The 12,350-nt window shown below is 41.2% G+C and overlaps 1 protein-coding gene across 1 annotated transcript in view; it reads left to right on the forward strand.

Annotated features, from left to right (window-relative positions):
* The first annotated feature begins 315 nt into the window (after positions 1-315).
* The window catches only part of LOC125745934 (versican core protein-like), a 33,104-nt gene continuing 21,069 nt past the window's right edge, over positions 316-12,350 (forward strand). The window contains exons 1-7 of the mRNA XM_049019251.1: positions 316-524; positions 2,069-2,264; positions 2,789-2,859; positions 4,103-4,522; positions 6,833-7,007; positions 7,347-7,474; positions 9,170-9,463. Of these exons, the coding sequence (XP_048875208.1) occupies positions 2,796-2,859; positions 4,103-4,522; positions 6,833-7,007; positions 7,347-7,474; positions 9,170-9,463 (1,081 nt within the window). The 5' untranslated portion in view covers positions 316-524; positions 2,069-2,264; positions 2,789-2,795. The remainder of the gene's footprint in view (positions 525-2,068; positions 2,265-2,788; positions 2,860-4,102; positions 4,523-6,832; positions 7,008-7,346; positions 7,475-9,169; positions 9,464-12,350) is intronic.

Below are 12,350 nucleotides of genomic sequence, written 5' to 3' on the forward strand. Positions count from 1 at the left end.
CATTATATTGTGTCTATGTGTTCTATGTGTCTATATATATATGTTTGGCACTTCAGTATTATCCTTTGAACACAGTCAGAAATCACAGGTTGAACTGAGCAGGTTTATCGGAACGCGGCTGCCGTGTTATAGGTTCGAGCCCCGCGAAACTCGCACTTATAAGATGTATGACTGAGGCTAAATGGACCCTGTAAAGTGCCGATGTATCTTACGGCGATGCTGATTGGACGAGATGCTATTGAAATTCGGGATGCACGAGCGTGGGCCACGCCTACGATGACGAAAGAAGGTTGTAAATAGATTTTGAACTTAGCCGACTGATCTTTGCTCTATTAGGCAGCATCCAAACAGGCTACAATCTGTCCACCTTCAGAAAGAAGAGCTGTGAACAGGAAAAGCGAAGACTGACCCTTTTGTTCTGATCATAGGGAAGAACTACTTTGGACTTAAACTCGCACACTGGAACATACTGGAATTAAGGACACATACTATTCATTCATTTCGGATTTACAAACCTATATGAGGTATTGCCGTTGTTTTACTACATTTGGGTTTACTTCCATAATTAAATTGATTGGGATGACGTGTTTAAAATAGGTTGTATACATGTCCTGTAGTGTTCAGTAAAATTTACAATGTATTTTAGTTGTAGCCTATTATGAAAATTGAATGTTTCTAGCGAAGTATGCAGAAACTTTTCTTAAAGCGAGTTTTTATGTTTGTTTTTTATTAATCGCAGTCGATTTTTGATGCAGGTCCTAGTCAATCCATTCTTTGAAATCATTTATCTTCAAATACTGCCGCAAGGCAGAATAGAGAATCTTTTCTCTGGACCGACAAAGGGATCTAGGATGGATAGAGCCTTTGACATCCTGAGAGAAAACCTTACCTTTTATCCGTGCCGTATCTCTCAGCCATCAGCACCTTTAGTAACAAGCTTTTCAAATGCATTAACTATTGTCTATGGCGCCATAAAGTTTACTTAATATATACGACCTATATGTATAATGTTCAGATCGCACGTGTAACAATTACACTTAGCTACTAAGACAAGTTCATTCATTTATTGTTGATGTCAATAATAGTATTTGAAGCAGGCTAATCAGCAGTCATATAACTTCAACGTATGCAAAATAAGTCTGGGTTGGAGTAGGTGGACCATCGTTACAAAAAAGATATACTTGATCTCATTTCAGGATCTCTCATTTCAGGAACGCCCAAACACAGATGCTATGTTCAATATTGTCATCTGTTGAATGTGCCTTAGCCAATAATAATACGGAATTGATTTATAATTATATTTTTAAATCGTCATAGCCACAACCCAGCTCTTTGGTAAAAGTGTGATTTCCCGTTACTTTTCATTCTGCTTGACCACTGGGGAAAGTTCCACAGGCTGGTGTGTGTTCTCATCCGGAGAAACGGAGGTTTCCACAGACAGCGTGCCCTGATCTCAGCGTTTTGTCATCAATACTTTTGTGTTTTCGATCTGAAGGGCACCATTTAGGTTGTGTAGATGGCGGTAAAACACAGTCATGTTTAAGTGCTGAGACGCAATAAGTGTGTTTCACAGGCGCTGATTCATTGGCTTCCAGGTTTTCAGGGAAGCTGGCCAACTCCGATACACAGAAGTAGAATAAGGGCAATTTAGCCCCTTAGTAAAAGTGACTTTTTATATATCCACATAACAAGCTTCATTTAGACAGAAAATGGAAAATAACCTTTTTTTTCCAACCAGCACGACATTAAGAATTGGATCGAATTACACAGATCTGGACTAGTCATGGAGAATTTCATTAAAAATAATGACATATAAACGGTGAAAAATGTCTCAATTATAAAATATAAATGCATGAATCTACGAACACGGATTCCAATCGATTGTTTCCAAATACGTAAACAATTAGATACAAAATATCACTGAAGGTGATTTATATTACTCTTAAATGTAAACGTCGTCTCACCTCATAGGTTCCTAACCAGATGTCAATGTTCCACTTGCCAAATTTGATGAAATATAACGTAATATGAGGACACCGTGACACTTACATGTGACCCTTTGTTACAGGTACTGGATATTCGCCTTTTTGGTTCTGCCTGGTGAGAGCTGAGGTTATTTAAATATAAAAGAAATCAATCTTGATTCAAAGGTCTGGAGAAGAGGATACTAACTGAAATCTGCAACTGAGCTGCTTCAAAAAAAAAAAAAAAAACAGATCTGCAAAAAGCAATTCCAAAGCTTCTTTTGCTGGGAACGATTGCAGGTTAGTCGAATGTCACAGTTTGCTTAGAAACCTTTCTGGGTTTGCTGTTTCTGTGAAGTCTTGCTTTTGTGATCTTCGGGTTTCCATGGCACTCTCCTCCCAGTTACGTTTGTAGCAGTTAATGAGAAGAGCGGTCTCCCAGTTTCACGACTCACTTAGGACGACGTCTAGAGAGACGGGAGGGGCACTTACCCTGAAACATCACACATCACGCAGGACACCCGCCACCCTCTTATATAAATGAATGTTGAAGACATATGATGTATTTCATGTGTTCGAAAAAGCGCTAACAACAAAGTCATTTTTCATGTATCATTTATCTGAAATGTATTTGGATTCATTTCTACGTTGTCAGGGGGGGGGGGGGGGGGTGGTGATTGACAGGTGATTAATAAAGTCACCCAGTGTGCAATTTAGAGACACCAGTTCAACTAAATTGCATGGGTTTGGACTGGGAGAAGAGGAATCACTCCTGAGTGCAGAGTTATACCACCCTAATGCAATGTTCACTTTCTCTGTTGCAGATTGAAGATGGTATTGGATATAAAGTATTCCCTGTGGATATTCTTATTATTTTGTACATTTGATGTGCTTGGTAAGATCCTATCTGATGCAAAATCCTCACGATATATTTAACAACTACTGGAGAAAAAGAGTAACACTTCATTTGAGGGGGAGCACATAACGTTCTTGTGCACTCCTACTTAAGGCATTCATTTGCCAGTAACTAAATATAAGTTATGTACTGATACAATGCTTGTCCATCAATAATCAATCATAGAAGTTCATGTATTCCATGCAGTTACTATATGTTACTATATATATGATTTGTACTTGAGTAGTAATTGAGCTACTGAGGTATTTGTGCCCCTTAATGTAAAGTGTTACCCAGAAATGTTATTTTGAGGCCGCAGCCCTGGTTAACTATCACAAACAACTACATTTACTCAGAACATACTTATGTTAATATTTGTAATGTCTTCTTGAAATTGATTAACTGTGTGGGGTTTTATCTGTCAATGTCATGGTTACATTTGGGGACTAAAGAGCATTCATTAGATTAACCCTTTACCAGACACTGACAGGACTCTTATATGAATGGTAGTTTTATCAGGTCTGATGTGTAGATTGATTACTTTATTTGACACCTAGCAGCTTTTATAGAATGTTTTTCTTCTGCATTTCAATGGGTAATAATAAAGCGTAATAAGCATAGTCAATGGACTATGGAAAAAATGGCAATTTTCATCTGTCTACAATGTTCCAAAATCAAGTTACTGAGGCATCAACTTTCTATATTTCCATTTCAACGACAGTCTGTCAAATCTGGAACTCATAGTACAATGCAAATTAAAAGGCAAATTGGAACACAATAGCAGGAAATGACTCCCATATAATTTAGCAAGAGAAATTTGCAATTTGCGACATTCCACAACCACTGTAACCGAGTTATGCAGTGATGGGTTCGTTCATTTTAATCAAAGTAACTGTGATTTAAAATGATTGAGCTTGACAGTATATTAAACTGACTTTTGTTGTGCCAGTGTACATCTCGAGGGGCATACCGGAGACATGCACCTTTTCAGACTTCCTGAACTCACGTGATAAAAATCTAGCCTTGCAGTTGTTGCATTTCAGTGTTGCCACTGCATTATTGTTAACATGTTGTTTAAAGCAGAGTTAATAGCGATATTAGCAATTAAGAATTGGATCGAATTACGAATTACATTGTCAGTTCACTGAACATCATAGGGTGTGTCGTCTCTCTGCATAAAAATACCTTCTGAGAGAATAAAATTTATAATTGCGGAATTTTAAGCTGAAATCTTTGCCTGCAGAGACGACGCAGCACTTAAGGGTGGAGAAAAGTGACCCTGTGAGTGGATCTCTGGCGGGGAAGGTGGTCCTGCCCTGTCACTTTTCCACTCTGCCCACCCACCAGCCGGATGCCAGCTCTGATGCTACTTTGATAAACACCACCCCCCCTGCACCCTCAACCAGCCCCCCTGACCACTTTCGGATCAAGTGGACCAAGGTGGTCGGAGAAAGTGAGACTACGGTACTGGTTGCCCAGAGTAGCGTCGTCAAAGTGGGCCCGATCTATAGGGGCCGGGTGTCGGTGCCCAGCCACCCAGAGGACATCGGGGACGCCTCCCTCACGCTCGCCAAGCTGCGAGCCAGCGACGCTGGCATCTACCGCTGCGAAGTTATGTACGGCATCGAGGACACGCAGGACACTGTGTCTCTGGATGTTAGCGGTGAGTCATTACTGTTAGTTTCTTTCTTAACAATATAAATCAATTGAAATACGGTTTCGCTTTCAGTTTTGTTCGGTCTATTTAAAGGCAAAAACGCCAGTCCTTCACAGGGATGCAGAACCAGTCCATGAGGTTCTGAGTCCTTGTTGCTAATGGCTATACTACATACCTCCTGCCTTTTCACTCTCTGTATCTCTCCTCTGGAGTAATAAGGCATGGCTTACTTCCTGTTGTGGCCATGTCGAGGTCTGAGGTCACAGTTTTGAACTGAATCGTTTTCCAGTCTTGGTTTTTGTCAGGTTTTTTTCCCCTCTGTTACCAGGAACACAATAATAACAGTTTGATGTGCCTGGACATCATAAGCGATGGTTTGTAATTTGATTGTGGGACATTGTAGGAGGCCAAACACCATGGTACTTTAAAGTACTCGAGACAGATGTTACCCTGTTTGTGGACAGTGGGCGGGTTCCTGACTGTCACTGACACAGATTTGCCTGGAGACATACCTGCTAGAGAGCAGAATACTTTTTGGCACAAAGCATTGGAACAGTTGAGGTTACATTTCTGGGAAAGAAGACAAAAAGATGAGCAAAGGAAAATATACGTTTTTTTATCATGTAAAACTATTATCTTCTTTGAATTGCAGCAGGAAAATCATTCTTCAAGCTAATGCCAAGATTCACCTTTGGCCCATTGAAGCTCTTTTAGCACTTGACAAGTGCTACAGATATTGGCAGTTAAAAGAGCAAATACACTGCGATTTCTGACCCAGTTTATGGTTTTGACATCAATTCACTGCCGCAGATCAAATCAAATAGGTATATTGGAGATTGTAATAGTGGATCAATGCCAAAGGAGGTTAGATGAATCAGATCTATGAATGAATCAGGGTTGGAGGAATATTGGTTTAAATCAGGGGTGGCCAATCTTATCCGCAAAGGGCCGGTGTGTGTGAGGATTTTCACTGCAAAGAGTCCTCACACATGGGTCTAAACAGCTGACCTACGGGTTATCCCAAAAACCTGCATACACACTGGCCCTTTGTGGATAAGTTTGGCCAACCCTGGTTTAAATAGTCAGGCCTCAGTTTCAAGCTTGAATAATGATTCCGGCAAATAAAAAATGACTGATTCTCTAGTGGCCAAAATTGTGGAAAAATTTCCAATTCTTAGGGATTGCAGAACTTAATTCAACCGTTGCTCCAGTTATTGTCCGGCGTACAATACCTGTAACGTTCTTTGATCGTTTGTAAACATTGCCGCCAATATTCGTACAGTAATTTTTAAAGCATACTGCCAAAAATGCTAGGTGTCCCCACAGTTTTGGCCGCCGGTGTAAAAATGTATCCAGCCACCTGGAGACATGACATGTGCAAACTCCACACAACCACAGAGCAGAGGCAGGATCTGAATGCTTAAACTGGCAGTGCAGGGCAACAGTGCTAAACACAAAAGCACATGTCACCCGTAAAAATCCATATGGATGAATGGTCTGTTTTCCAAAGACATTATGTGGACTCTGTCATTAAGCAGATAAAATCAATTTTTTCCAGTTGTTTTAGTACAGCAATTTATATTAAAACTGGCCATGGAAGAAAGCCTTAATAGACAGAGGGAGTGACTATATGCTGGAGTTGTCTCGTAGGTAAGATGATAAATTTGCTTAGTTTAGATGTATTCCTTCTCTCCTGGACTCTCCTGTTAACAGAGTATAGCTTTAGTGTCCCGGATAGATGAAAATGGACACAGGGGTCCTAGGGCAGTACTATGAAGGACAGAGTATTCTGTGGTTTTCACCAGAGAAAACGTCTCTGCAAGAATAATAGCAGACAGTTATTTGTCGAAATAGATGACAGTGGGTTTGTTCTTTGTCAGTTACCTTTAAAAACCCCCCAGCTGTGACTTTGGCTCCACCCCTTTATATTCTCGCCACAGCAGGTTCTGGAAACAGACATATGTGTGCACCATTGCCGCCTTTGCCAAGCATAGCACTCCATTGTTAGGGTTGATTCATTCACAGAAACTTAAGCAACACTTATCCCCTGGGTTGTAAGTAATGTCTTATTATACCCTAGTAAATTACCGTGTTTTTTATGTTACTTTTTTTCCCCGAGGCTTGTCAGTCACTAAAATGAATCATCTTTTTTTTTTCAAATGTTTTCAGCCATTGAACACTATACCGAGGCTCTAAAGCAGAACGCAGAGTTTTTAGATTATTATCGCACAGCTTACATGCTAAGTAATTATGCTCACAAGTATTTTGTTCAATGGCTTATTGCTTTTAAATAACCTGCTCATTGTGGCCATGCAGGTGTTGTTTTTCATTACCGGGTGAACGCCAGCCGATACGATCTGGACTTCAAGAGAGCCGTGCAGGTCTGCCAGGAAGTGGGGGCCTCCATCGCCAGCCCGGAGCAGCTGATGTCTGCTTACGAAGACGGCTTCGATCAGTGCGATGCTGGCTGGATGTCAGACCAGACAGTCAGGTGAGCCTTTCTTGATTATTTTATTTACTTTTCTTATTTGATTACTTATATTTTTATGATACTAGCTGCCTGCAAAAATAATATGTTTTTGGTCGAGCTACTTGACATCCAGTGCTATGGATTTTAGTCATAATAAAACGAACAAATTTACGAAGTGAAAGAAGACTAACTCTCCTGATCTTGGGCCATATTGAGGGTCTTTTAATAACCTTGAATGCTGAGCCCCTAAACGCTACTAGGCTTATTCCAGAAGTGAAACGCTCAATGATGCTGCCTAATATTGAGAGAGATCCCCACTCTCAAAACCCATTGAGTTCATGCAATGTTTCCTCCACACAGATATCCAATCACCAAACCGAGGGCAGGTTGCTATGGAGACAAATACGGGAAGCCTGGAGTTCGAACATATGGGATCCGAGACCCCACAGAGACCTATGATGTATATTGCTTTGTGGACAAACTGGAGGGTAAGCAAACTTGTGACCCCTCCCAGTGTCACCTGGGACTAGCATGCTTTTTGTGTGATTTTGCTTTCCGGGTGGAAGAGTCATACTTTGCAGTTCTTGTGGTGAGTAATCCCATGCAAAAATCAAGATTGGAAATTCTTATCAGAACATGCAGCATGACAGCTCTGACAATCAAGCTTGAATTAATTATTTTTTTTAATCGTATTTTGTATTTTCTAAAGTTCAAGGTAGTTTCAGTAATGGTAAAACAAATAGTTGATCCTTAATCTTCAAATTAAAATATTGGCAATAGTGTAGGCTTTACCATTGGAGTGGTGAGGCATTTTAATTCGACAACAACCTTGATATTTGTGGGCTGTATATTTGTGTTCTTTAATGCCGGCTTTTTATGACTGCAGCATTCCCTTTTATTGGCACACTGAGTACCGTGTGATATTTTGCCTTTAAAACTTTATTTCAGTAGCTCAGCGGGGTTAACCATGATCCAGACTGAAATTTTGGCCAACATCAGAAAAAAAAACAGTTTACAAGATTCATGTCCCCATGAAATATTATAAAGAACATATGTTCGTGCATTAAACCTAGATTATCTAACAATCAAGGTTTTTGGGTTTGGTTGAGTTACAGCATAAATTACCTTTTTTTGTCTTCTCAGAAAGTAACATTACTTGGCTTTTTCAAGCAAAAAAAATAGAAATAGAGAATTGCATATGGCAGGATTCCTATACTACGCTCTACGCTTTCACACCAACCGGACATATGTAGGTTTCCATTTAGATTAAACCCAAACAGAGATAGCAGAGAGATAATTAAGCAAACGACTGTATTAGAAAGTGGGAAATGTAGTTTGTAGTTTAAAAAGCAGAGGATCAACCTTTAGTGGGTGCTGGGAAACTGGGTAAATGTTTTGCTAAATATGGACTTTCCATGGTTTCAGTTATAGTTTAAAATACAAATACCCTTTGTAAACTTTTGCGCTCACTCTGTCTTGTGTTTATTTTAAAATAAATTTGACAGGATAGACATAATTGTGTTGGACCGAAGTTGAATTGAACAATAGAGTATGGGGGCTATTTTTTAGGTCCCAAAATCGAAATGAAAACAATCGCTAACCAGGTCCCGTAATGTTTAGGGCTATGAACAAAATGTACCTGTTTATAAATATTTAATTTGCAGGACTTTTTAAAGAGTTATGTTCATATTCAATGATGAAGGGTGCTCTATTTGAGCCGTGAATGTATTTTTGTAAAGGGTGGGGGGGGGGGGGGGGGGGGATTTTCGGCTTTGCTACCATGCTGGTCGCCTGCAAGGTCCGACACTGTCCTTCTTTCAGAAACTCTCCTGCTATTAAACTCTAGCTCATCACCCCAGTTTGAATTCCTATCCAGAGATTCACTGGGTGTGGAACTGTCATGGCGAGAAAGTTCTTTGATTCAGAAAACAAGCGTCCACCTCCCAAATTATATGAAAAGGCACTTCTTACACTCCATAATGCATAGAGCTACCATGTAGAATTAAAAGCCAAATGATAAAAAACTTTAAATGGGGACAAAGTTGGCGCCTGCAGCGAACATCTAAATTTTGCGATCAGCAAAAGTACTTCAGGGTGCAGCCTCCTGGGGTCTGAACTACTTCTGAGTCCATTCCCACGTATCACTCACTCTATGTTGATTTATGCATCAACTGTGTCCATAGGGGAAGTATTCTTCGTGCCTGGAAGTGAGAAGCTGACCCTGGGGGAGGCGTGGTCGGCCTGTGAGCGTCTTGATGCCACATTGGCACAACCGGGGCACCTTCATGCCGCCTGGAGGCAGGGCATGGACCGCTGCGACTACGGCTGGCTGGCAGACGGCAGTGCCCGCTACCCCATCTCCATACCCCGCACTCAGTGCGGCGGGGGCCTGTTGGGGGTGCGGACCCTGTACCGCTTCAGAAATCAGACAGGCTTTCCCCACCCCACGATCAGGCTGGGAGCCTACTGCTTCAAAGGTAAGTCAGCCTGTCATCCTCCTGCCTCCTACGAACACTGTAATTATTTACAATAGTTAGCCATTTGCATTACATTTACTTAGCAGAAACTTTTCTTTGAAGAAACCTACAAGTGCAGATCAGACAGTGGGGTTAGACATTGTCCCCCAAGCAACTGGAGTCAAGGGCCCTGTTCAGGGGCCCAAATGTGAAATCACACTGCTGGTCATGGGATTCGAACCAGCGACCTTCCGATCACAGGAATAAAGTCCGAGCTCACTGAGCCACACACTGTCTCCATTAGCCTCTTTTATTAAAGATAAAATTCTGATTCTTTCATTCTGGGTATATAAGGGTGATCAGAGAGAGATGTATGTAAAATTATATAATAATGAGTTTGAGAGAAAAATGGACTTTTTCCTATTACATATGCATGGAGTACAGCCTAAATTCATTAAATTGTTGGCTAGGGTGACAAGAATTTCATATTAAAAATAATTTTTGACTGCACTACTTTCACAAAACTTGTAATGGTTTACATTCTTCTTATGGTTCACGGTCTTCGCTTTTCAGGGCTGTGCTAACTTCGAGAATTTACCAGGGATTTTTAACAACACACACCCACACACACACCCAGTCATGTAATCATATCTTTTTGGGGACCGCTCATTCAATTCTATGGGAAAAATGCTAACGCTAACTATGACAACCCTAACCCCACCCAGCCCTAACTATAACCATAAGTAACCAAACAAAATACAAGAGTTTTTTTTAGTTTTTTCATTGCAGTCATGGAGTTTCATAAAAAACACGTATTCATCACGTTGTGGGGACATTTGGTCTCCATAAGGTAAGATGTAACTGGACACAAACACACACACACACACACACACACACACAGCTGAAGGTTTAGACAGGTTTCGCGTCTGCCTGATTCTCTTAGTCATGACTGTAGAGTGATCTATAGTTTTATATGGATTTCTTTCACCTGAAATATTATTAAATCAACATAATTTCAATAATTAGGTATATTTAAAATTATGAATTAAAATTAAAATGCACATCTGCGTACATCTGCATATTGTGTATGAGGAAGGAATCATCTCATTTATACATTATAGGAAAACAAGCAAGTATAAGGACTGATGGTGTAGTTCAGGCAGAGCAGGGCTGGGACCGAGCTTTGCTTGATGGGGCAGGAGAACATGTGAAGACAAGACCCAGCATGAAGGTGTCAGCAGCATCATGGCCCTCGGTGCTTCTCACCTAGTGAATAATGGTGTGACCTTTCGCTTTCTTCGCTGTTAATGGGCCCTCTGCAGCTTCATGCGAGGGTGCTGCGTTCATTATTCCTTCCTCTTAAGCAAATACCCAGACCGCTCTTCCAATCTGTCTTCTAATTTATTTTCTCCAGATCCTGGATAGCATTATTTTTGTCTTGAGCCATTATCGGTCCTGTATAATATAAGCTTATTATTATGGTCCCCCCCCCTGTTTTTTTTTCCTGTCCTCATTGTAGTTTTTGGGTTTTGTCCAGTTTCTGTCCAGTCAGCAGTGGGCTTGATGAACCGTGAAGATAAAACATCTTGCAAACTCCTGTGCTGTGAAGGTCTCTTTACATCTGTCTGTAAATTTGTCATATAGACTAAATTACTATGTGTTGGGAGCAGCCAGCAGCCATGTGGAGGCTTGGTTACAACTCTCGCTTTAGTTCAGCAGGGCGAAAAAGTTACAAATGATTTGCATCACACTGTCAGGGTCAGATTTCAGTGCTGAGGAGGGAAGAGATCTGGCTTCTCCGGTGTGACATCATTACATGGCTGGAGTAAACAGACAGGTCACATTGCGCTGGCTTTCACATTCCTCTCATCTAGCATTTGACAGGATCAGCTCTGTCTCCCTTTTGAGCCATTATCCTGCACTTGAGAGTCAGAGTTTGAGGTTTGTCTCATACGGGAGTGTCTGTGAGATGAGAAGCGAGGTCCCACATCTCAGGGACTGGTTGTTCATTACGTCAACATTCTTAGGACTTGGACCACCTCCGGTTTCCACACTCGCCAATTTTCGTTCTGTGGAAGCATTTCCTGCATCCAAGAGTGAGCGTTTTATGAACTTTCTGATTCTCAGGGCAAACGTCAGCAATGCTGTCAGAGGTGCCCATGTTGCAAGAATGGAAATTAAGAAGAAGAAGAATCAAGCACAGACAAAAAAAAAAACCTTTTGGACACCATAAACATTATTAAAAACAGCTAATACATACGTTATGGATCACTGTGTTTTATTAGGGAAAATAAACGTTTTACATCAGTGATCGCTGCCGAAATGGGAGGCACGTCTTTAATGTGTAACAGCTGGCTACCTTAACAGGCAACCAGCTGTGTCCCAGTAAGGGGAAGGGGAGTTTCCTTAGCAACCGAGTGGAGTGGAGAGCAGGGTCAGGGTCTGGGGTCCCGTGACAGCATACCATTTCGGGCCCTCAACCCAGGCCAATCTAATTATGTTTGAACACTGTCAGTCCCCCCCCCCCTCCGCCATTGTGGCACCCCTGGACGCAATGTCATCATCCTCTCCTCCAGAACATGCTTTATCTGAAACCCAGCCTCGTGCTCTGCTCACATCAGCGAGCGTCATGGCATTTCTTCAATCCCGTGACATCAGTGTAGCTTAACTGTCCTCTTCCTGCAGACACTTTGCAATCTTTGAAGATTTATTTCAGTTAGGAAGCTGCAGATGACAAATAAAAACGTAATTACATTTTCGTTCTGATCACGTGACTGAATCTGACGCACATTATTTTCTTAGCTTTTCCAAATGGTCTGTAAATGGCCTTAACTTGTTAAGCAGGAGACAATAAGACTGCGATTATAATCCAGAGGGTTCAAAAAGACACCTGTATGGGAAATAAATG

Source organism: Brienomyrus brachyistius, chromosome 7 (assembly GCF_023856365.1).
Source record: "Brienomyrus brachyistius isolate T26 chromosome 7, BBRACH_0.4, whole genome shotgun sequence".
Classification (NCBI taxonomy): Eukaryota; Metazoa; Chordata; class Actinopteri; order Osteoglossiformes; family Mormyridae; genus Brienomyrus; species Brienomyrus brachyistius.